This window comes from Hemitrygon akajei, chromosome 20 (assembly GCF_048418815.1).
Source record: "Hemitrygon akajei chromosome 20, sHemAka1.3, whole genome shotgun sequence".
NCBI lineage: Eukaryota > Metazoa > Chordata > Chondrichthyes > Myliobatiformes > Dasyatidae > Hemitrygon > Hemitrygon akajei.
This window is the reverse complement of record NC_133143.1, coordinates 53,853,750-53,880,187: the sequence shown is the minus strand read 5'-3', so window position 1 is coordinate 53,880,187 and position 26,438 is coordinate 53,853,750. Positions and strand designations below refer to the sequence as shown.

The 26,438-nt window shown below is 38.3% G+C and overlaps 1 protein-coding gene across 4 annotated transcripts in view; it reads left to right on the top strand.

The window, feature by feature from the left end:
* Positions 1 to 21,756, top strand: part of LOC140713799 (triple functional domain protein) — a 329,694-nt gene extending 307,938 nt beyond the window's left edge. For all 4 annotated transcript variants that reach the window (XM_073024339.1, XM_073024337.1, XM_073024338.1 and 1 more), the window contains 6 exons: positions 2,335 to 2,497; positions 2,592 to 2,713; positions 7,448 to 7,526; positions 9,495 to 9,695; positions 19,564 to 19,702; positions 19,896 to 21,756. In XM_073024339.1, coding sequence (XP_072880440.1) covers positions 2,335 to 2,497; positions 2,592 to 2,713; positions 7,448 to 7,526; positions 9,495 to 9,695; positions 19,564 to 19,702; positions 19,896 to 20,438 — 1,247 coding nt within the window. In that variant the 3' untranslated portion in view covers positions 20,439 to 21,756. The remainder of the gene's footprint in view (positions 1 to 2,334; positions 2,498 to 2,591; positions 2,714 to 7,447; positions 7,527 to 9,494; positions 9,696 to 19,563; positions 19,703 to 19,895) is intronic.
* Positions 21,757 to 26,438: the final 4,682 nt, after the last annotated feature.

Sequence of the window (26,438 nt, the reverse complement as noted above, 5' to 3'; positions counted from 1 at the left end):
AAGGTGTTTATTAGGTTAAAAGAAGAGACTTGCAGTGGTGTGAGTAATGCATGAAAAGTTGAAGGACTGGGAAAATTTTGCGAATTAGCAATGGATGACTTAAACGTTAGCAAGGCAGCATCAGTTAAAATATGAGAGTAAATTAGCAGCACACAAAGTAAAAAGCTTCCGTCAGTATGTAAAAAGGAGAGCATTACAATAAATATGAGTCACATGGAGACAGTGTGAACAGAAATCATAATGGAGAGCAAAGAAGCTGAAGGTACTTTATGTCTTTTTTCACTGTAGAGTAAACCAAGGGTCCAGTGATAAATAGGATACTTAAAGTAATTAATCTTCCTAATGAAAAATCACTGATCAAATTAAAAGGACTAAAATCAGATAACTGCCCTGAGCAGGACTTCCTCAGTTCTATGAAAAGAGATGACTATAAAGAATATTGGTGCATTAGCGATAACCCAGTAGTTTGAAAGTAGATATAAAATTACTAAAGAAGGGAAGGTAAAAATCACAAGGAGCTGTTGACCTATTACCCTAAAAATGCTAGAATGTTTTCATATTATAAAAAGGCACTAAGATATGTCATTCTGCACTATTGATAAGCTTTTATGATGATGTTTCTGGTGGGGATATGTATAAGGAGGATCTAATGAAGCTAGCAAATTTAGGGCTTAGTGAGAGGGCAGTAAATAGAATGTAGAAATAATGTTGGATATTATATTAATAGTGTATCACAAAATCAGAGCCAAGTATTCAATTATTTACCCCCCATGTTAATGATTTAGGTGACTTATTGGTTCTGCAGTTATATCCTTTGGATGTTGCAGTCTGAACTACAGTGTACAGTTGCAAGAAAAAGGTTGTGAACCCTTTGCAATTACCTGGCTTTCTGCATTAATTTTTCATAAAATGTGGTCTAATCTTCATAGACAAATACAATGTGCCAAAGCTAATAGCACACAAAACAATTGTACTTTTCATGTCCTTATTGAACACTTTCTTTAATCATTCACAGTCCTGGCTGGTAAAAGTATGTGAACCCTTGCATTTAATGACGTAGAACCTCCCTTAGCAGCGATAACTTCCACCAAACATTTCCAGTAGCTGTTGATCAGCCTTGCACAATGGTGAGGAGGAATTTTAAACCATTTCCACCATACAAAACTGTTTCAGTTCATCAGTATTTCTGGAATACCTTGTATGAACAGCCTGTTCAGGTCATGCCACAGCTTCTCAATTAGATTAAGGTCTGGACTCTGACTTGGACATTTCAAAACATGAATTTTCTTCTTTTTAAACCATTCCATTGTTGATTTACCTTTGTGTTTCAGATCGTTATCTTGTTGCTTATCTAACTTCTATTAAGCTTCAGGTGACGAACTGCTACCCTGGCATTCTCCTGTAAAGTGTCTTGATAAAATTTTGAATTCATTGTTGCAGGCTGTCCAGGCCTTGAGATAGCAATGCAGTCCCAAACCATGATGCGCCTTCCACCATGCTTCGCAGTTGGAATGATGTCTTGATGTTGGCATTCAGTGCCCTTTTTCTTCCAAACATATTCAAAAGTTCTACTTTTGTCTCTTTTGTCCAGAGAACATTGTCCCAGAAGCACTGTCAAATATCAGCAATGTTTTTTTTTGGACAGCAGTGGTTTTCTCCATGGTCTCGTTCCATGAACACCATTCTAGTTCAGTGTTTTTCTTATAGTGGACACATGAACAGAGATTTTAGCAAGTTCTGGAGATTTCTGAAGGTCTTTTGCTGTTACCTTCGAGTTCTTTTTCACCTCCTTCAGCATTGCACATTGTGCTCTTGGTGTGATTTTTACAGGATGCCCACTCCTAGGGGGAGTAGCAACAATGCTGAATTTCCTCCATTTGTAGACAATTCCATCTAATTTTAGCCATTCTGAATACTACCTGTTTTAGGCAAATTTTGTACATTTCAGAGTACGCAATCTTCCATAAAACTGACAAGAAGTTATTTTCTCTGAAGCTCATAAATATTTGGAGTTCTCTGCCCTGGTGCACTCTAAAGAAAGAATCAGTTACTAAAAGCTGAAACAATGTTTTGGAGCAAATGGAATTGAAGATTAAGGAGACAAACAAGAGAATGAAGTTGAGACAGTGATCAGAACAGCCCTGATGAACAGGTGGTTCATTTGACCTTCTCCCACTTTTCTCTGTCATATTTGACCTTCAGCGCTCCCTTGATCTTTGACACTTCAACAATAGCTCTTGTTCTTTGGGTTTAATTAGTATAGATTTCATATGGTATAATGCTTTATCTTTCTTGCAACCATGCTTAATTCTATCAATTATTCCTTTCCCTCAGTTCCCCCTGAATTCATCAGCCCACTGACAGATGTATCCTGTGAGATTGGGGAGACGGTTACTCTGAAATGCAAAGTCTGTGGTCGTCCCAAAGCTATGATAACGTGGAAGGCCCCAGACCACAGCATCTTGAGCAATGATGGCCGTAACAGTATTATGTACAGGTAAAGACTAGGTTTTCTGTTAGAAATTTATTCATGTTTTTCAAACAGATTTCTCATCTAATGAATTAATTGCATTGTATAATGTTGATTTCAGTGATTCTGGTGAAGCTACACTTAAAATATTGAATGTGACCACTGATGATGATGGCACTTACACATGTGTGGCTGTAAATGATGTGGGATCAGCCTCATCTTCTGCAATTCTGCGAGTTCTAGGTGAGATTTTTGACATTTTATGTTGATGCTATAAGAAATTACTTGAAGTATTTTTCATTGGGATTTTATGACACGTTGCTGTCTTTTCAGATGGTGCAATTGGAAAGCGTTTTCCAATAGTTTTCTCTAGTATACCCCAAATATTATAAGATCATAAGCTATAGGAACAGAATTGGGCCATTTGGCCCATTGATTCTACTCTGCAATTTCATCATCGCTGATCCATTTTTTCTCTTAGCTCCAATAATCTGCCTTATCTCTGTATCCCTTCATGCCCTGACTAATAAAGAATCTATCAATCTCATATTATATCATCCCAGTCATTGCTTATTACTGAAATATTACTGCCTTACAGTTTAACTGAAGGAGTGAGAGGTGTAGGTCGAGCTGGAAAGCAGGGACACAATTCCATCCAATAATCTGTAAAGTATATTAATCATAAAGTGCATAAAGGATGCTCCTGTGAGTCCATAATATGTGACTTATTAATGTCTCTCTCTGGAAGCACTGAACTAATAAATTCTGGCACATTATGTTTAAATGTGGTATCCTGTTAGCACAGCTTTCATGATATGTCAATAGTACTGGAATACTGTGGTTATTGTGGTCAATTAATGGACCAATAATCTAGTGGGTATCATTCAGACCCACCAAGGCATTTTCAGTATCTGAATCAGCTTTATCACTGGCATGTGACGTGAAATTTGTTAACTTAGCAGCAGCAGTTAAATGCAATACATAATACAGTCGGCCCTCCTTATCCGCGAGAGATTGGTTCCAGGACCCCTCACAGATACCAAAAAACATGGATGCTCAAGTCCTTTATTCAAACTGTTTCAATGTGGTGAACCTTAGGACCCAGCGGTACCCCAGACCTTATTTAACCTGTCTAAGTGAGGTGGACATTAGGACCCAGCGGCGGAGCTCTAAATCCGCAGTGTTTCTGTTCACAAAAATAATCACGATCACGATTGAAAATAAAGTGGAAATAATAAAGTGATCGGAAAGAGGTGAAATGCCATCGGTCATTGGAAATGCGTTAGGCTACAGTCGGTCAACGATCAGAACAATTTTAAAGGATAAAGTGAGAAAGGCCCTGTCCGGATGAAAGCTACAAGTATTACTAAGCAACACAGTGGTTTAATTATTGTGTTTTGGGGCTTTGGGTTTTTGATCCTCCACATCAGCCAGGCACGGATGGAGAGCATGCTTCAAAACGATCTGTCACTGGATCGAAGTCGGGTACTTCCATTCCCCAGCCCGGCACTGAAACATATGTTCTTAAGTGTTTTATATGCATAGAAAGGTAAAATATATACTATATACTAAGACAAACGTTTGACTAACTGACGCTAAATAATACCAGATGTACCTGTTCTGACTTACTTAGTAAGAGAACCGATTTTTTTTCCTTCCTGGTCCACGATAACCTATGCACATCCTCCCCAACACTTTAAATCATCTCTCGATTACTTATATTACCTAATACAATGTAAATGCTATGTAAAATAGTTGTTATACTGCATTGTTTAGGGAATAATGACAAGAAAAAGAAGTCTACATGCTCAACAACAAGTGCTGGAAGAGCACTTCTGGGTTTTCTCGATTCACAGTTGGTTGAATTTGCGCATGTGGAATTCGCGGATAAGGAGGGCTGACTGTATAGAAGAAAAATAATAATAAATAAGTAAATCAATTGCAGTATGAGTATATTGAATAGATTAAACATCGTGCAAAAAGAACAGAATTAATATATACAAACCCCATTTCCAGAAAAGTTGGGATATTTTCCAAAATGCAATAAAAACAAATATCTGTGATATGTTAATTCACGTGAACCTTTATTTAACTGACAAAAGTACAAAGAAAAGATTGTCAATGGTTTTACTGACCAACTTAATTGTATTTTGTAAATATACACAAATTTAGAATTTGATGGCTGCAACACACTCAACAAAAGTTGGGACTAATTGGTAGCAGGTGAGGTATCATGACTGGGTATAAAAGTAGCGTCCATCAAAGGCTCAGTCTTTGCAAGCAAGGATGGGTTGTGGCTCACCCCTTTGTGCCAAAATTTGTGAGAGAATTGTTAGTCAGTTCAAAAGGAACATTTCCCAATGCAAGATTGCAGAGAATTCAGGTCTTTCAACATCTACAGTACATAATATTGTGCAAAGATTCAGAGAATTCAGAGACATCTCAGTGCGTAAAGGGCAAGGTTGGAAACCACTGTTAAATGCGCGTGATCTTTGAGCCCTCAGGCGGCACTACCTAAGAAACTGTCGTGCTACTGTGACAATTATAGCCACCTGGGCTCAGGAGTACTTCGGAAAACCATTGTCACTTAACACAGTCTGTCGCTGCATCCAGAAATGCAACTTGAAACTGTATTACGCAAGGAGGAAGCCATACATCAACTCTATGCAGAAACACCGGCGAGTTCTCTGGGCCTGAGCTCATCTCAGATGGACTGAAAGACTGTGGAACCATGTGCTGTGGTCAGATGAGTCCACATTTCAGCTAGTTTTCGGAAAAAACGTGCGTCGAGTTCTCTGTGCCAAAGATGAAAACAACCATCCTGATTGTTATCAGCGAAAGGTGCAAAAGCCAGCATCTGTGATGGTATGGGGGTGCATCAGTGCCCACGGCATGGGTGAGTTGCATGTATGTGAAGGTACCATTGACTCTGGGGCGTATATTAGGATTTTAGAGAGACATATGTTGCCATCAAGGCGATGTCTCTTCCCAGGACGTCCATGCTTATTTCAGCAGGACAATGCCAGACCACATTCTGCATAGGCTACAACAGCGTGGCTTTGTAGACACAGAGTGCGTGTGCTTGACTGGCCTGCTGCCAGTCCAGATCTATCTCCTATTGAAAATGTATGGCGCATCATGAAGAGGAAAATCAGACAACAGAGACCACGGACTGTTGAGCAGCTGAAGTCTTATATCAAGCAAGAATGGACAAAACTTCCAATTGCAAATCTACTACAATTAGTATCCTCAGTTCCAAAACGACTAAAAAGTGTTATTAAAAGGAAAGGTGATGTAACACATGCCTCTGTCCCAACTTTTGTTGAGTGTGTTGCAGCCATCAAATTCTAAATTTGTGTATATTTACAAAATGCAATTAAGTTAGTCAGTAAATCTATTGAAAATCTTTTCTTTGTACTTTTGTCAGTTAAATAAAGGTTCACGTGAATTAACATATCACAGATTTTTGTTTTTATTGCATTTTGGAAAATATCCCAACTTTTCTGGAAATGGGGTTTGTATTAAATAAAGTGAGGTAGTGTCCAAGGGTTCAATATTCACTTAGGAATTGGATGGCAGAATGGAAGAACCTGTTTCTGAATCACTGAGTGTGTGCCTTCAGGCTTCTGTACCTCCTACCTGATAGTAACATTGAGAAAAGGGCATGCCCTGGGTGCTGGAGGTCCTTAATAATGGACACTGCCTTTCTGAGACACTGCTCCTTGAAGATGTCCTGGGTACTTTGTAGACTAGTACCCAAGATGGAGCCGACTAAATTTTCAACCCTCTGCAGCTTCTTTCGGTCCTGTGCAGTAGACCCTTCATACCAGATAGTGATGCAGCCTGTCAGAATGCTCTCCACAGTACATCTATAGAAGTTTTTGAGTGTATTTTGTGTTTACTTTGAATTCTCAGAATAAGGGGAAACTGTTGAGGATTGAGATGAGAAGACATTTCTTCACCTGCTCCATGGTGAATCTCTGGAATTCTGTATGCTAAACTCAGTAACTGATTTAATTCAAAACGGAGATCAATAAATTTCAGAGTATTAAGGGAATCAAGATCTTTGAAAACAAGAGCCATTCCTTTACAATCGGCTTCAGGCCAAAGAGTTTTTAATGCAATAAAATGCCATGACATTTTGTAAAGGTGGAATGTTAATGCTGAATACTGGAAGTGCACGTGCTAATTCAAGGAGCAGTGGACTAAGTTGAATCTTGTGAGAGTAGAACCTGGAACAGGCCCTATGGCCCACAATATAGTGCAGAACCAATTAAGTTAGCAGTCAAGTGCCCAACTAAGCTAATCCCCTCTGACTATATCTCTCCTTTCATCTACCTATCTATGAGCCTCTTGAACACTACTATCGTATCTGCCCGCACAACCATCCCTGGCAGAGCATTGCAGGTGCCTACCACTTTCTGTGTGAAATAAATAAACAAGCAAAACTGCCCTGAATGAAGTAGAAAATTAGGCCGTCTTTTGGAGAGGAAGACAGGATAAGTTAAAGTCTATCTGGAAATCCAGGTAACAAAGGAACAGTTAAATGAAGAAATAGTTGGTGAATGTAGGGAAATTGAGGCTACTTGCTGATGTAAGTAACTTTATTTATTTTGAATTGAATAAACTGTTGTAGTGTTGAAACGTTGATGTAATCTGAGGTGGCCTTGCAAATAATAATGACTGATCTATTTTCCCTTTCACCACAAAAGTTTCTGATCTTTCTCATATTGTATCTCTTCCACAGGTTTGAAGTTTACTTTCCCACTTTGTTTAGAATATTCTAAATCCTTTGTTATTATAAATTTATATTTCCTCTTATCCCTCCAGATTAACATGACTTCAGTTTCACCTTTTCAGCCAGTAGCCTGTCAAACCTTGTTGCTATTGTGCAGTTAATCTGTTCCCAAAGGGTAGGCAGATTTCTAAAGCATCTATGATTAATGGTAAAATGGTTTCTTTTTTTTCCAAATTTAGGACCACGTAGTGATGGAAGAAGGATCATCTGGAAAGATAACTTTGATTCTGTTTACACTGAAATAGCAGAGATTGGCAGGTAGCCGTTCTTATAATACCCACTGACTTCATTTTTATCTTTGACAATTCACCATCCACTCAGTATTTTTCGAGGGATTTTGGAACTATCACATGAAGCACCTTTCAATTGTTTTGATAAACAGTGGTTATTAATAAATTCATGCTGAACTAGTTTATTATCATACATGGAATGTAGAAAATTATGGCAGCACAGAAATCTGCACATTCAGGTATCTCCTGCAAAAGAATAAAAGACAAAGAACAAAGCAGCTCAAGCAGTATCTGTGGAGGCAAAAGTATTTCAGGTCGAGATCTTTTATCAGGACTGAGAGTGTTGAGGGATAATAGCCAGGACAGAAGGTGAAGGTGAGTTGAGATGATAGGTAGAACCAGGTGAAGTGGGGAATGATGGGCAGATGGATCCAGGTGGGGAGGGAAAGATGGGAAGTTTGAGACAGAGGCTGGTGAGTGACAGGTGGAAACAAATGAGGTAAAAAGATTGGGCAGATGCAGCCAGATGTGGTTAGGGGAGAGGAAGGTTAGAGGTTGAGGCTGAAAGTGGAGTCATGGACATAGAAGCAGATGAGGGTGGGTTTGGGAAGGGTAGGCTGAGGGAGAAAAAGAAACAGATAGATGTGTGGGTGATGGACAAGTGCAACCAGGTGGGGATAGTGAAAGGATATAAATAACAAAGGGCAAAGGGAAGGAAAAGGGAAAGAGAAAGAGGAAAAGCCTTGGTGGAGCAGGAGACAAGGCTTACATTGGGTTAAAGGCTACCTGGGTGGAATATGAGGTGCTTTTCTTCTAATTTGCTTTTGATCTCAGTGAAAAAGGCTGGTTGATATGTGAAATGTGGAGGGAGAGTTATAATGACATGGAACTGGAAACCATAGTGGACAGAACACAGGTGCTTCATAAAAAGGTCTGGTTTAAGCTTGGTCCCTCCAATGTAAAGCATGCCACATCAAAATCACCAAATGCAACAATCAAAGCTGAAGCAGTGAATTATGAAAAATTTATAGGATTATATAGATTTATAATTCCACTTTTCTCCAAGAGAAATTGCTCCAGTTTACAGCAAGCTAGAAGTTTATAGAAGTTAGAACTGCACAGAAGAGAAGAGGCATGTTCATCAGTGGTAAAATATTCTCCAAAATGCTGTTATCCCTAGTCGTGAGGAAATTGGTGTTTGTTTCTATATATTTGAATTAATAACGGTGATGTTACTCTGGTATCCTGTGAATTTTGTGTCACAGTGCAATGAACCTATTAATATGGAAACAGATTGGAGCATGTTTGGAAAATTGAGGTTAATTGATATGGAGCAATATTATAAAAAGAGAGTAACAGACATGCTGTTGAAATAATGTTAGAGAAAATACTACACTTGTAAAAAATTTTCATTTACATTTAAAATAACTAATTCAGAAAAATTAGATTAAATTTGGAAATGGATAATTCCAGAGACTTTAATGTTATTTATAAGTTTTGCAATGAACTATCTCATCTTTACTCTTAGATATAGTCAGTTTCTTTCATTTCACAAATAATCTTTTAAAGGTTCAGTATTCTTAAAAATTGGAGAACTGTAATCAAGCATTTCTCTGAGTTCAGAGAATCGGTTGATTACATGACCAGGTATATTATTGAATGACCATGTAGTGGAATATTAGAAAGGGACAGTTTTAAATTGTATAAACTTTGTCTGTTCAGTGAACTGGGCAGATGCAATTTAAAAAAACAGCATCACAGGCACATAGCATCGAAAGCAAAACATTTCACAAGAAAAACATAAATTAAAGCTAAATTATACACATTCTTAATAAGAAAGAATACATTTAGAACAAAAAAATAAATGAAGTCCATTATAGTGCAAAGTGGCCATAGTCTTGTGAAGCTGAAGTAATGATTAGAGTTGTACCAGTTGGTTCAAGAACATAAACCTGGTGCTATACAGAAGACTACTAAAATATTCTTTTTACTTTAGAGGGAGATTTTCTGTGGTTAAAAGATGCGACCAAAAAGGAACAAAAGAGGAGGTGGCTGCAAAGTTCATCAACAAAAAAATGATGAAACGGGACCAGGTTATTCATGAACTTGGAATCATGCAGAGCCTTCAGCATCCCCAACTCATTAGTCTTCTGGATATCTATGAAACTTCATCCAGTTATATAGTCATACTAGAACTGTAAGTGGTTATCATAATCTTCTTGTACCTTTGTTCATTATTTTATTTAGAAGCAGGAGAGACAGTTTATCAGAATATATTGCCAGCTTCACAACACTGTAATTCTGAAAGAGACTCCACTTTCTCTGACTTTCTGTGAAATACTGTGCCAAAAGACTATTTCCAGTTCTTTAATAAAGATTTAGCAAATCATATTGGCATACCAGAGAATTTCAGACCTTTAAGGAGTTCTTTCTATAATGTCAACCCAACACAATCTTTAGTTAATGGATTTTTAAAATAACTTTATGTTCATGAAAAATGAATGATTCTACATGTACATATTCATTGAAGGGTATTTGATCTAGTTCTGTTTTTTCTCTCAGATGGTCATTAATTTAGCTTACTAGGTATAATATTATTCATATATTTTCTCAACCTAAGTTGATAACATCTCTGTAATAAATCACTAACAAGAGAAAATCTGTAGATGCTAGAAATCAGAGCAACACACACAAAATGCTGAAGGAACTCAACAGGCCAGACAGCATCTATGGAAAAGGGTAAACAGTTGAAGTTTCACTCTGAATCTGCTGGAAAACAGATTTTATAGATGGTGCGGTATGTTCTATGGTGCCCCAGCAAACTCTTAAGAGCAACTACTGAAAGAAAAGAAAGCATATGCAAGAAAACAAGATCATGAAAATATTATTTTTTTTTTGTTCGCATTATATTTTTATGACTCTATGTAACTTTCTACTTTAATAAAGTGGTAGATGCTATTTTGTTTAAGAGTACAGATTATCAAGGATGGATTAATGTTTGAAATAGTTTTTAAATACATCAATATTAATTGAATCTATATGCTACCAACTTTCAGGCAAAATTTGTTTTCTGTTCAAAAAAATAGGTAACGAGCAAACATTCATATGCATATATTGGCAGTGTTGCAATATATCAAATGATGCGAAGGTCAAATAATTTAACTACACTGGAATATCATAACTTGTTTTGATTCTAGGGTTTAATGAATAATGGGATTGAACTGTACTAACATGCTTGATGGATCTAATTTGCATTGTTTAAAGGGAAAGTGTCTTCCACAGATAATTACTAAGATCTTCTTTCATAAAATTTAACATTATGACTGGAATCATAATTTTAAATTTAGAGATGAATAAATGTCTGAAAGAGAAACATTTAGAGGAGCACTGCTAATCTCTTTTGATTACAATATAACACATTTAATCTGGTAAAACATTTTGACTACTAACAATTCTAATTGGAAGGATACTAAAAAATGAATTGAGACATTGCAGATTCATAATATTTTTTATTGTGTTGCAAATCAGCAAAAAGTCTTTCCTTTTTCTCATTGAAAGGTTGATAAAATCACATGTTGCTTTGATTTTAGCAGCTTCTCAACAGAATAAAAAGGGAATATGTGAAGTTATACAGCATGAAAGCAGAACCTTAAGCCCAACGCATTAAAATAGGGCTATCTAAGATAGTTCTGTTCCCCTGTATTTGACCTATATCCCTTATGGCCTTTCCATGTACCTGTCCAAAGAACACAGGGAAAATGCTGTAGGAACTCATCAGGTCAGACTGCATCCAAGGTGAAGGGTCTTAGCTTGAAACGTCAACTGTTTATCTCCCTCCATTGATGCTGAGTTCCTCCAGCATTGTGTGTATGAGTGTTGCTGAAAATCTACAGCATCTCTTGATCCTGTCAAGTATCTTTTAAATGTTATTTTGCCAGCCTCAGCCACTTCCTCTGGTGGTTAGTTCCAGATACCTACCAGCTTTTGTGTTAACAATTTTCCCTCTCATTCCTTCTAAATCATTCCCCTTTCATCATTATGCCCTTCAGTTCTGGAATAATAAGACTGCATTCACCCTGTCTATGCCCCTCGTGACTTTAAGCAACTCTGTAAAGTCACCACTCTGTCTGCTCTGCTCCAAGGAATAAAGTCCTAGCCTGCCTTACCTCTACCCTCATGTTCTGGTAATCTCCTCAAAAATCAGATCTCTCTCCAGTATAATAGCATTTTTTGTAGAGCACTGTGACGAAAGGTAAACACAATACTTCCTGTACAGCCTCAAACATCTCAAGATGTTTGTATATTTTAGATTTAAACCACGGCTATTTTCCACAAAGATAACTATAGTTATTAACAACAAATCATAGAAACATAGAGAATCTACAGCACATTACAGGCCCTCTGGCCCACAATGTTTTGCCTACCATGCAACCTGCTCTAGAAGCTGCCTAGAATTGAGATTTCTGCAATTCAGTGGGGCATCTGGGTAAAATCAGCCAATGGATAATTTTCAAATTGCCACCAGAATAAGCTGACCCGTAGAAGTGTTGGCATTTCACTCTGCACTGATAAAATAAAAATATGCAGTCAGTCACTTCCATCACCTTTCATCTCAACCAACTGCGCTCTTTCTCTTGGCAACCCTGCTTTTTCTGTGTCTCATCCTTCTCACCATTCAGGACCTTTGTTCAATCACTAGGGAGTGAACTTCCTGTTGCTTTTCGCTCTTAATTCTAATCCCATTTCTGCTCTGCAGCTTCTTGCACTTCCATGGAGGCCCAGTGTAAGCTTGAGGAACCGCACCTTTAACAGCCGTGTTACGGCCACGTGGAGTCAATATCAAATTAAACAGTTCCCTGTAACTTTCTCTGTTTGTATCAGACAAGCCAATTGTTTATTTACAGTATTTAGAGATACAGCACAGTAGCTGGCCCACTGAGGCCATACCACCCACTTATACCACTGTGACCAATCAAGCACTAACCAGTGGAACGTGAGAGGAAGCCAGAGCACCCGGAGGTAACTTACATGGTATCATGGGGGAAGCGTGCGAACTCCTTCCAGGCAGCGATGGAATTGAACCCAGGTCACTGCCACTGTAACAGTGTAAAACTAATTGCTATGCTATTGTGCCACTCCCTAATATTTCTGATGTAAAGATTTCTATCTGTAGCATTTACTTAGTTTTCTCTCCCATTCGTTCTGCCTGTTACGCTGAGAATTTCCCACTTCTACAGCTACACCTTTCACTCTCTCCAAATGGGCTTGCAAACCATCAACCAGATGGTTTGATCAGCAGTTTATCACCATGGCAATCCTGGCTTAACTCTACTGAATGTGATCTATTCCTCCCCCACCCTGTCTGCAACTTGTAACCAACTTGTTTTCTCTCCTTTCCACTTTTGAAGAAGTGTCTTCAACCTAAAAGTGTAACTCTGTTTCTCTTCCCACAGACGCTGTCTGATCTACTGAGTGTTTCCTACATTTAGATTTCAATCATCTGCTGTTTTTCATTGATTTTCTAGCTTAAACATCACTGTTTTGTATGGAAAACAAAGTACATAATTACTCAAGGAAAGCATCCTTGCAGTGTTAATTAATTACAAAATTGCATTATCTTTAGATGTTTTAAATGGAATGACATAAATGTCTATATTATCATCCCATGTGCAGTAACTGAACTAACTGCAAAACTACTGTAACTCTGTCATACAAATTACATAGTATGAACCCAGTTTCTGCAACAATTGAATTATTGAGATGAAATTATGTCCATAACCTCCATCTTTACTGTGTGCAAGTTTGTGGAAGGAAATGCTCTATTTTATATCAACAGTAACCTTCTCTGGTTACCATGGACAAGTAAACATGGCTAATTCAAGCACTTGTATGCTGCATCTGTGAATAACTTAATTATTTTTGTTAATAATCCATTCAGCAAGCAAATCCTAACTTTTCTAAATGCGTTTAGAATTAAAATGACAATTTACCATTAGTTTATCAAAGCTTTCCCTTATCTTCTAATTCCTGTTCTTCTGCATTTCCTCTAATCAGTTCACAAACTCATTTCCCATGCGGTTACTTCCCTTTTTAACCACCTCAGCTGATTCCAGAGCAGAATATTTTGCGTCCCACAACTGCTTGATTGATATTTTATTTCCTGGATTTACTTAAATTTTCTGACAATCTTACCTTTATCGTGATTCATGCAATTCATCCACTCAGTGATTTTAAGTCCCTGATCATATCAACCTGATTATTTTCATCTTCAGGAAGCAGATGTCAAATTTATCCATTATATGTCCCTGCATCCTAGTTATCTCTCTGATGAACTATAGCTGATCTTCTCTCTAGTCATTCTAACGTACATTTCCTGTGAATTTTCTCAACACTTTTGGCTAAGCCAGTATAGAATAATAGTATTTCTAATTATAAAAAGTTATTTCTGATGCTTTACAAATTTCTGGGAACACAAGTCTACGTGTTTCAGTGGAAGTGAATGATAATTTATTAATACAGTTGTGTTCTTGTTATATCATTCTGTAAAGTTGCTTGTAGGACCAGGTCATGCACAAATTATCAAATGGATTTCACCGTATTGCAACAGAGACTACTTGTCTTACAGTTCTCCACTTCTTTTGATCAGGAGAAACTAAATGGTGGAAAATTTTGAATAATTGTGTACCCAAAGAGTGGTTTAAAAACAAACAACTTGGATATGCTGCTGGAGGAAATCTATGCAGTATTCTGAATATTGTAGAAGACGCAATGGAAATATATTTTAATATTTCACATGGGATGAAAGACAGTTAAGAACTGAAAAGGAATGTTTGAATTTGATAAATCATGGCCTTATGCATTAAAATTGGTAATAGAGCTGTCAATTACTCTTTAAGAATTCATGATTATTCACAGGATGTAAAATAAACTGTGGGCTAGTTTTTGGCTGTGGTAGAAGATATTTTATAGTGCTGGCTTTATTTGAAGTCTTTTGAGGTTTTGTTAACGTGCAGTATTTATATGTTAAAAATTGGACATCAAGGTATTATGTGTTAATTGATACTCTGATTTTTGCTCGGTATGAATTAAGTGCTTAGTAATTTAATAGGAATAGTGTATAATACCTTTGGTTATTAAAGTAGATCTGTTATGTGTTTTAAATTGCTATATCTCAAAATTAATGGTTCCTAAAGTGCATCATGAGTGAATCAGGGTCAAACTATGAAAAGGCTCAAAACAGAAAGTTTTACAGCAAAGAAATTCAGTTGTCATAAAAAAAGAATCCTTTTAAGAGTGAATGCAGAGAACGTATGAAAGAAATCACATCTTTTTACAATAAAAACAGGGCATTTTATCTTGAAAAATGCATTGATTGCAATATAATTACATACAAATTATTTCCATGAATTCACTTTCAGTCATGCGTAGCAACATATTGAGTTAACGGAAATTACCAGAAGACTATAAGGAGCAGGAATAGCTTGCCCCATCATTTAATAAAATTATGGTTGATCCAACTTTGGCAGTTTCCTGCAGATTCCCCATGGCCCTTGACTCTCACGTTGTTCAAATCTATGTCAGTGTCCCATTTGAATGCATTCATCACTCCTCGACTCTCTGGGGTAGAGAATTACAAGGATTTATAATGAAATGGAAAACCTTTCATTTCGAAGCTGTGCTGCTTATTTCTAGATAGCCACACGAGGGAGAACAGGCTCTCAGCATCCATCATGTTAATCTCCCTAGAACCTTATGTGTATTATGATCTATACTCCAATGAGTAAATGCCTAGTCTACTCAACTTCACCTGTCAACTGAATTAACTTAATAAACCTTTCTGTATTGCCTCCAATACAAGGGTATCCTTCCTTCAATTATGGAGACTGAAACTATGTGCGGTACTCCAGGTGAAGGATCTTGACCGGAAATGTCGATGGTATTCTTTTCCAGTATTCTGTGTGTGTTGCAGCACTCCAGGTGTCGTTTCGCCAGCACCCTGTAAAGTTGCATCAAAGCATCTTTAATACTCCATACACCTTGCAATAAATGTCAGTGTTGCATTCACCTTCATAACTGCTTCCTGCACCTGTATCCTAACTTAAAGTTTCAGGTTCAAGATCTTTTGTCAAAACCGCATTTTAAAAAAAATTTTAATTCCAATTTTTAGCATTTGCAGTTGGATTTTTCATTTTTATTTAGTGCAAATTGATTTCTGTGTTTCATGCACTTGAATCTCCAGATTACTATGTACCTCAAAATTTGCCATCTCACTTCTTTTGAATGGCATTGTACTCCATCTACAACTTTTTGCCTTCGCACTTAATCTGTCAGTGCCAAGTTGTGCCCTCACAACTTGATGAATTGCTCATTTTTATATCATCAGTATATTGGACTACAGTACACTCAGTCCACCACATAGATTAGTGGTCACCAACCTTTTTAAGCCCAAGATCCCCTACCTCGGCCTTAGTGAAAGGCAGGATCGACCACAGATCGATTAGTTATACACATGCGCACCGGGACATGAAAGACCGGAAGTAAAACCCCACAACCCAGAAGTAGAAATAATGTATGAACACCAGGGATTGCCACCCTTTTTTTGCACCGTGGACTAGTTTAATATTGACAATATTCTTGCGGACCGGCCAGCGGGGGGGGGGGGGGGGTGTTAAACATGACCGGAATACAGCGATACTCGAAGCAGGTTCTTTATGTCCAGTCTATTCCACAATTTAGTTTTCGTGGCTCTCAACAGTTAGCTGCTGTCCCGCTTGCTCATGTTTTTTCCGCTGAAAAAACCTCCCGCCTGCCAGACGCCTTGGCCAGGTGTGGCAGTTCCCATACCGGGGCCGCAGCGGTTGCCGTCCGGAGAGAGCGACCGACCGAGCCAGGACACGACAGGGTGTGCGCCTGCCCCCCCCCCTCCCCCCGTAGGATCTATCAGCCGATTAAAAAGTTTGTTTCAGTAGATCACAGCGAGGTAGCGGCTCTGCTACTTATGAATTAGGTCGCCTGCGCCCGAATTAGGCTGTCTGCAAATATTTTAGCACCGGGTTCCCCACGAACATTCAGAGTGTTAAACAGGTTTAGAGGCAGCGCCCATCTGTCCGCGCTTCAGGCCGGTAGTGACAGCACTTTCCACCGGCCGCGCGAGACCAACCAGTGATCCCTGGTGTGAGGATATCACTGCATTTAGGTGACTGATGACCTCATTTGGGTTCAAGTTCAACAATGGGCTAACAAGGAATGAAGGAAGGTGCAGCTGACTCATATTGTTTCCTCAAGGCCCGGTGGCTGGGCACCACCACGTGGCGGGGGAGCTACACACATGCATACTCAGCAGAAAGAATGGAAATTAAACCCCGCAACCCGGAAACAATCTCTCAACAGTATTTGTGTATTTATTTTTCCTTTTTTTTGGGATCTACTGGGAAAGTCTCAAAGATCGACCAGTCGATCGCGATTGGCGGGTTGGCAACCGCTAATATAGATTCTGTAGCTCATAGCTGAGGTCCCAGAACTGATCTTTGTGCTTTGCTACTCTGGAAAATTACTAACTTATCCTGACTCTGTCAGTTACCACTTGCATTCGCAAACCAATATAACATATCCAAATCTTTGTACTTTTGTGTGGTAACCATTTATATGGTACATCATTAGATGGCTTCTGGAAATTACAGGCAGTCCCCGGGTTACGTACTAGTTCCATTCCTGAGTCCGTCTTTAAGTCGGATTTGTATGTAAGTTGGAACAAGTACATCCGGTATTATTTAGTGTCAGTCAAACGTTTGACTTAGAATATAGTATATATTTTACCTTTCTGTGCATATAAGAAACATATGTATTCTAATAATTAAACCACTGTATTGCTTAGTAATAATTGTAGTTTTCATCAGGGCAGGGCCTTTCACATGCTCCATTATTCTCACTTCATCCATTATCCTTTAAAATTGTTCCGATCGTTGACCGACTGAGCCTAATGCTTTTCCAATGACCGATGGTGTTTCACCTCTTTCCAAACGCTTTATTATTTCCACTTTATTTTCAATCACGATCACTTCCCGTCAATGGAACAGAAACACTGCGGGCGGCAGGTCCCAAACTGTGCCGGCTCTCGAGGTCTGCTGGGTCCTAAGGACCACCGCATTGAGTTAGGCTAAATGGGACAAGTGGGGGCTGTGCTGGGTTTGGGTATTTGATCCTCCACAATATTCCACGTGGGAATTTAAACTGGAGGTGGCCATGTTTTTTTTATAAGGTCAAGTTGCGAGCTCGACATCAACCTGGCACGGATGGTACGGGAGTCACTGGATTGACATCAACTTGGCACGGGAGCAGTCTTTCACTAGATCAAACTCGGGAAACTCTGTTTTCGAGCCCGGTGCTGATACCGGAACAGGAGGTGGGGGGGCACGGGGTCAGGGTAAATCTTACTAAGAAAAATTTAAGCCAAGTACAAAGTTAAACACTCAACACAGTGTTAACGGCAGCAACTTAAAATGGCAGAAGGCGTCACGATCTGACTTAAAATGGTGGACAGCGTTCTCCATCCTCGGTTCGTAAGTACGAGCTGTCCGTAAGTCGGACGTTCGTAACTCAGGGACTACCAGTACACTAAATCTACTGATTCCCATTAATCAATCCATTTTGTTACATCCTCAAAGAACACTAACACATGTCAAACACTGTATTTGATAAGTTCAGGTTAACTCTCTTATGATTCTGTAAATGGCTTGCTATTACCAATCCTGAAGAAGGGTCTCAGCCTGAAACATCAACTGTTTGATTCATTTCCATAGATGCTAGCTAACCTGCTGAGCTCCAGCATTTTATGTGTGTTCCTCTGGATTTTCAGCATTTCCCCAATGAAAGATGTTAAGCTAACAGACTTAGTGTTTGCTTTTTCCTCTGTCTTATCTTGGAGTTACATTTGTGATTTTTTTTAGTCCTTTGGGACCTATCGAGAATTCAGGTAATTTTAGTGCATTGCAGCTGTCTCATAAACTATCTCTGCTGCCATTTCCTTTAATATCTTAGCATGCAAGTTGTCAGGTCCAGAGGTTGTTCCCCTCTCCCCCAAGTGATAATCTGTGTTTTCAGCACCTACCTCTCTATGATCTTTTGATTATGTATCATTATTGGATATTTGTAGTGTCATCAAGCATGAAGATCAGACCAAGATAATATCTCTGACATTTCTTGATTTCCAATTACAAATTCCCCTGCCACATTTATGGGAATCAATGTGTATTTTGCATACTGTCTCTTGATATACCTATGGAAGCTGTTACAGTCTACTTTTATATTATTTGCTAGTTAACTCAAATTCTTGAACTTTTACTTTATAATATTTTTCAATATCCTTTGGTGGTTTTTACAAAGCTCCTAATCTTATTGTCTGCTACTGTTCTTTGCACCATTATCTGTTTTTCCTTTTTAGTTTGATACCATCTTTAATTTCTTTCGTAAAGCCAAGGATAATTCATCCTTGCCTGCATATACCTTTGTTCAGATTTCTGAAATTTCTCAATAAACAGCTATTATCTGGCTCTTAATATATTTTAACCATCTTTGTCCTCATTTTTCCAGTTTAGTCAAGTCGGTGGTGCTGACCCACACAGTTCTTCCAACATCTTGACATTTGCTGTGTTCTCATTCCATTGTAATTGCCTTATTTAGGTTTTAAATACTAGTTTCAAACACAGTTTTCTCACTCTCACACTGAATTTGAAATTCAACCATGCTATGGTCACACTTTTCTCTGGCATCCTTTACAAATGAGATGGTTGTTTAAATCAAAACTGCATTCGTAGCATTAACAACTTTGAGCAAACCATGAAGCAATCGTATACGAGACAAAAGGAAGCAAGAGAAAAGTTAAAAGTGCATCACCTTAGAGAGCATACACATTTTATGGTTAGACCAGTGTGAGATTATATCAGTTGCTGCCTCAGAATCAATGTATACTAATCGTTAAAAGAAGGAATGAAGTGCAATTAATTTATTTTCATTTTTCTCACTATAGTTACAAAATTGGTTTTATTAAATTTGTCTGTTATTTTCAGAGCAGACCAAGGTTGTCTTCTCAACTATATAATAGAGTGGGGAAACTTGACTGAAGAGAAGGTGGCATCATATCTCAGAGAAACTCTGGAAGCTGTACAGTATCTACATAACTGCAGAATTGCTCACCTGGATATAAAGGTCTGTGACATCAACTCATCCTTATAGCTTTGCAAAGTTCACATTTCTGTGTCATTACTGATAGAGTTAGTCACTAATATTGCATCGTAGTTTGAAATTTAAACAAGATTTTGTTAATGAAATATTAGTTTACTTTCAAATGTGCAATGATCTTTTCTGTCACTAATCATTGATACATTTTTACCATTTAAAGCCAGAAAATGTGCTCGTGGACCTAAGTAGGGCCAAGCCGCTCATCAAGCTTGCTGACTTTGGGGATACCGTGCAGCTAACTACAACATACTACATTCACCAGTTGCTGGGAAACCCTGAATTTGCAGCTCCAGAAATTATTTTAGGAAATTCTGCCTGTCTCACATCAGATATATGGAGTGTTGGGGTACTTACCTATGTCCTTCTTAGCGGAGTGTCTCCTTTTTTGGATGAGAGTGTGGAAGAAACATGTTTGAACATTTGCCGATTGGACTTCAGCTTCCCCGATGATTACTTCAGAGGGGTCAGTCAAGCTGCCAAAGATTACGTTTGTTACTTACTGCAGGGAGATCCAAACAAACGACCCTCGGCTGCAGTGTGTCTACAGGAGCCTTGGTTGCAGTCAGGTATCAAGAGAAATACCGAAACACTAAACACATCAAGACTGACTTCATTCATCGAGCGGCGCAAACATCAGAATGATGTTCGGCCAGTTTGTAACATAAAGAACTTTTTGCAAAGCAGACTCTTGCCAAGAGTGTGACCCTAAAAAGGAGATTTTTTTGCTCATTCTCTTTCACCTGCCAATAAAGTAGGAAACAGTGTCTTCAGCCAGTCAGCTGTTGATTCATTTATAAAACTGACTGAAAATAGGCTGCTATATTCATGTGTCATTGTGTGGAATTGCATACCAAGAAATCTTGCATAGACAGTACTTGGAATTCAGTGCCACCAATGCAACATATAAAGCTGGTGGAGAGGACCATTTAAGCTCTACACAACCAGCTGGATTCTGATTATTTTGACAGTATTCTTTTCCAATAGCTGGAAAATATTTTTCACACATTATCTTGGAAAATGTAAAGAACAAATCATAATTGTTATATTTCACAAAAAGTCTGAAAACTTAAATTTTGATTACAATTTAGCCGGCAAAGAACTTTTCCTTTCATTTATTTCCCCAATCACTGATTTCAATCAAGTTTGCCACTGAATATTAAATGGCCTCCCAGAAACTGTTTGATTTTAATTGTCATAAACTGTCCAGTGGCTTCACAGATGTATCTAAATTATAATTCCATGCATTTGGCCAGATATGGCCCAGGTTTTTACTGCTGCGACTTTAACCATGGATCTTTTGCATATGATAGAAACAAATTCTGTTGCTCTGATTATGCATAAGCCTTACTTGTATAGAGACCGTTATTTGCCTTCAGTCTGTATTTTTAATGCTGGTTTGCTATTCTAGAACCCTCCCCCTGAGCCAAGCCGTAGATGCTCTTTTTATTTCTGGAGGGGGATTTTGGAATTGCACCTGCCATTCAGATTGCAGAGCAGTTAAGGGGGAATATGTACTGTAAATGCACTCATTGTATTTTATGTTTTAATTCATATCATGTGCAATGTTGTGGCTTTAACATTTTATGCAACTCTATTTATGAAGACTTCTGTTGTATCTGTAATAAATATTAAAAACATGTACTTCGTACTGCAAACTATACAGTCATTTCATTTCTTTAGCGAGTTGCCCTTTTACCTGATCGTGAGGAGTTGCGTCGCAACTTGGTTGTTGTGGAATGCAAACTATGCACCAAACAAAGTATTTTAACTATGTAATATATTTATGTGAAACATGAACTTGTACTGAAATGAAACAAATCTGCATGTGAAAGAAAACAAGAATTCAAAACTGGATGTCTTGACACAAAAACTTCACATTTTTATAAATGCATTATAGCCTCTTCATCGTTTTAAGTCTACTTTGCATGTATATTTCTTTTGTACAGTATTGATTGTTTTGCTGAATGTGTTGTAAATATTTTTCTCTGCCATCCGTTACAATTAAACGTTTGCAATTTGTTTTTTTTATATAATTTTTCCTGCATCAGTTTGTCCATCCCTTCTACTTTATTACAGATAAGAGTTATTAATGGATTAACCCTACCCACCTGTGGCACTGGTTTTCAAGGAACTATGAGTTATTAATAGAGCCAGTGGAAAAGAATGGTACAAATTGTATGTATAGCAGAATTGTGCAGAGCCTATCAAACGCTTATGTGGAAGTGCCAGTGCTTCCAGTTTTGAACTTTAAAGCATCCAATGAGAATTTTTGAAGAAAATAATATGAGTTAAGTTGGAAACATCACTGCATTTGAAATTACTTGCATCTTCTGTGAAGGATGGTAGTGAAGCAACAGAGATTTTTACAACAATCCAACAATATTTGTATAAGGTGTTCTACATTTCCAGTTGTTTTGTTAAATGAACTCAGATTCTCATACTGTCATAATAGAATTTGAACTCTGGTGTTCTGGATTATTAATTAATTCAGGCCTCTCTATTTTCAGCCCAGTAATGACTTCCATCTCACCCTTGTTTCATGTCTTTGCGACTTCTACCCCCAATTTTTCAAGTTGTACACAGACTGATACTCCCCCACACTACTCTGCTCACCCTAGCCTCCTTTACACTGTGTTTAGTGCATATGAACTACCCAAAGTTACTTCAAATATTGGGACATTCTCCCTGATCATTTAGACCTGGGTATCTTATAGCAAAAGGCAATGTTATCATTTACAGCCATCCTCCCTATCTATCTTGGGAAGATTTTCATTTATATTAAGTGTTACATCAGCTTGTTCTCTCCTTGGGTGCCACTGCCAAAATAGTTTAAACCTTCCTTTTGTCAACATGGCACAGTTACATACCTTGTCCACTTGAAATTTGGTGTTTGAAGGTGCAGTCTCAATTTCATTTGTCATAAAATCTCATACTTTTAAGAGGCTTGTAAACTAAGAAGAACTTTCCTGGTTGCCCATTATGGGATGGTGAAATGTGGTGATGTCAGTGTCAGCCAATCCAATCATTACCTAATTTGCTGGATCAGGACTGTTTTTAACCTATTTGGGCTGGAAGGATTGTACACTGTCCTTGCATTTAGCACTGCTACCCAGGCTGAAATCAAGGAATGTCAGGGTCAGTCCTATTTGTACACTGTGCCTCCACACAAGGCACTGCATCCACACTAACACTGTCTGATTATAACAAAATTAATATGACACTGATGCTCAACCTTTCATATTGAACGTATTGGGCTCAGACCATTTTATCTTGATGATGTCATGCTCACAGTGTAATGGAAAACATGACTGCCACTTGGTGGCTTTGAAAGAAATTACACCTTAATGTTAAGTTTTTATGAAATCAAATGTAAGGCTTCAGTGGTAATGTACAGTAGCCTAGAAGTTCTCCTGCCTTTTAATATCTGTGCTGAAAAGGCTTTTAGCTGTGAGCCTATCTCTGAGTGCCTCTGGAACACAGTTTTCTATGCCGTACCTTGTGCAGGAAATGTGCATTCCAACTCTGCTTCATCAGATGGACAAGTTCAATATCTTTTGACGTGGCCTCTGGTCCAAGCACTGACACCTGCTGGATTATATCATTGGGTCCCAGACCGCAGTGCAATTTCACATTGATGACTTATGAACTGACCGCTGCCTCATTTATGAGCTCCATCAATATCAGTTGATATTACAGTAGCTCTCAAAAATAATCTGCCAATATCAGATCAGAACACTTGAACACCCTTGCTGCATTTCCCTCTCAGGCAAAAATACGCCATTGCCTAAAAACATAAATAGTAACTTTTCCCATCTGTCTTCTAGGATAACTTATAAAATCATCCAGGGAAGGAAGCCCTTTTGAACTGGAGGAGCAGATGCTGATAACTGTGGGTTCAAGTGCCACATGGAGTGTCCAAATTTATGGTGGATGACAATGTTTTTAACCAAGCTACATCTTGGATCCCTCTTTCCACTGCACCCTTCCAGTATTGTGTTGTTTTTAGAATACCTCATCCATTTTAGGTGCCCCTCTCACCTGTGTCATCCTCTCACTCAGAGGTTAAATGCAGTACATGGATTGAGGAGATCTACCACTTGAGCTCTCATAGAAACATCTGTTCCATTATTCACCATACTCCTGGCATCTTTGTCGACTGGCATGGAGGTCCTTACCACTTTCCAACTGACAAGGATGAATTAAGATTATCCCAGGATTTACCATCAAGCCTACAAATCCTTATTCCATCTCCTAGAGGAGGAGACTACACTGAACAATTCCATGCACTTGCTCAGATGACATCTCTGTTAACGATAGCATGGATGTATCCGTTCCAGGTGGTCCTACTGAGATCCAGGCAGACCTGAAGCTGGGGAAGCCAGTAAATGGGCAATTCTTCAGATGGTGTGTCACACAAGTACTTCTTCAGATGTTATTCAATTTAGACTGCCTACTTGAAAAGTCTGAAGCAGCTGCAAAATGACATGCTTATGCACATTTTCCAACAAGGCAGAAAGCCTGCGTGAGCTGACAGGAGATAGAAATCCTCCACTAGGTTTTCTTCTCATTTTCAGGAGAGAGTCTGGAACTTGACCTTGCCAGGGGCTGATAAATGGTCTCCTCCAAGGTGGGGTGCAGAAGGTCACAGAGTTTTCCGTTTCCATGATGGCAGAAGCAGTGGTTACTTGGAGCCAGTATGCTGCAGTGACCTACATCATACCTCTGCTTAGTGTTAGCCAGGTGCACGTTGTTCCAGTCCTGTCCACTCTGTGAGGATGAGGAGGGTGATGGCAACAGTATGATCACACTTCCACCGAGTGCGAGAGGATTTTCTATCTACCGTCTCAAGGTAATGGTGTTTTGTTCCCACCGGCGGTCTCTCAGCCAGCTGTCACACACACTGTAATGGCACTATACTGGAGCTGCCAGAGGTTAGTCTGCACATTTATTTTCTCCCTCTCAGAAATATAGGGTATTGGACACTCAGAATGTCAATTTCTCAAAAGTAATTGAGAGGCTGGTCTTTATTTTTGAATTCAAAAGTTTACTAAATACAGGATTGGTCATATTTGCTGTTGGTAATTTTTTCTGTTAATTTAAATGGAATGAGTGAAATAAATGTATTTCTTTGTCATCTGTTTTGAATGTCATATTGGATGCTTCCCTGTCTATTTCAACAGTTAAGTAGCTGATGAAAGTTAAATGTCCTAAAATATTAACTGATTTTTCTCTCTGTGCAAATGCTGCCTGACATGCTGTGTGTTCTAAATTCTCCAGTGAGTCACAATTTCTGTGACCTTTATCATTTTGCACTTCCATCTGCTGTTTCTCTTGATTTATTTCTAGAACACGGGCATCGCTAGCAAGGCAAACATTTGTCGGCCTCCATCATTACTCTAGAGATGTTGAGCCATCTTCTTATACCTTGGGCCCCTCAGAAAAGTTCACTCTAATGCAATAGAATTGCTCATTAATTTTGAAATGATTAAGTTCAATCTGAAAACAAGGTTTTCACTCTAAGCAAGGGGGGAAAAAATACAACAGAATTACTGCATCTGTTGAGCTGAGGTTTACAAAGAGTGGAATGTTGGCCAGGAGCATGCCCTAAAAGTTAATACAGGTTGAGCACCCCTTATCCCAAAATCCATAATCTTTTTTCAGCATTGACATAACATCACAAATGAAAACTTCCACAAGGCACTGGGAAGGTTTCCAGGTGATACGCAGGTTTCTGAGAAGTGACCTCACATACGTAATGAACAGAAGTTAACAAAAAATAGAAAAACATTGCATAAAGTGCATAAAGCAAAAATTATGATTTTAATCATGTATTGAAAGAATGGATTCATCAGCATCAGAGTGAACATTTGCCACTTAATGGTATACTGATCATGAAACAAGCAAAGACCTGTCACAATGAACTGAAATTTGAAGATAATTGTGAATATTCAGCAAGCTGGTTGCAGAAATTTAAAGATTTTGTGGTGATAAAGGATCTGCTGATTGCTGAAGAGAAATCATTGATGATTGGGCCAAGTTCTTTGCTGATGAAAATCAACACCAGAACAAGTCTACTATGCTGATTGTTTTTATACCTTACATAAAACCTTAAAAAAAGGTAAAATACAAATACAGTGTACTGTAACCTTTTAATCAAAGCACAGCATTGTAGATGGAGACTGAAAGCCTGCCTTTATTTGTTGTTTTTCAACAGCTGATTCAGGTATTCTAAAGCTGCTGAGCTGCTTTTGTTACAGTGTATACATTATATTTTCATCATATTATTTAATTGTACTGTATAGCCTACAGTATAATAAGGGACTATTTTATATTTTAGTAACACATCTTTTAATGTGCTATTAGGCACATACAGTATTGAGCATGTGCTATTAGGCATGTATTGATCTGTATGTGTGTGCCGAGTTCAGATTATGCCAGTAAAGAACCATGAAACTTAGCTCCCATCTCCAGCGTTTTTATTAATAGCATTGTTGTGTAGCCAGGCCACATACACAACAAATTGGCGACAAGGTTAATGAACCTACGTCGTATTGGAATGCCGTGCTTTAATTGATAACGACACTCAGAGGAAGAGCACAAGAAATGAGACAAGGAGTGGGAGAAGGAGGAAAAGGAAAATAAGGGGAGAAAAGGGGTTAATTAACATAGCAAAGATGGCGATGATTGGAACTATTACAGCATT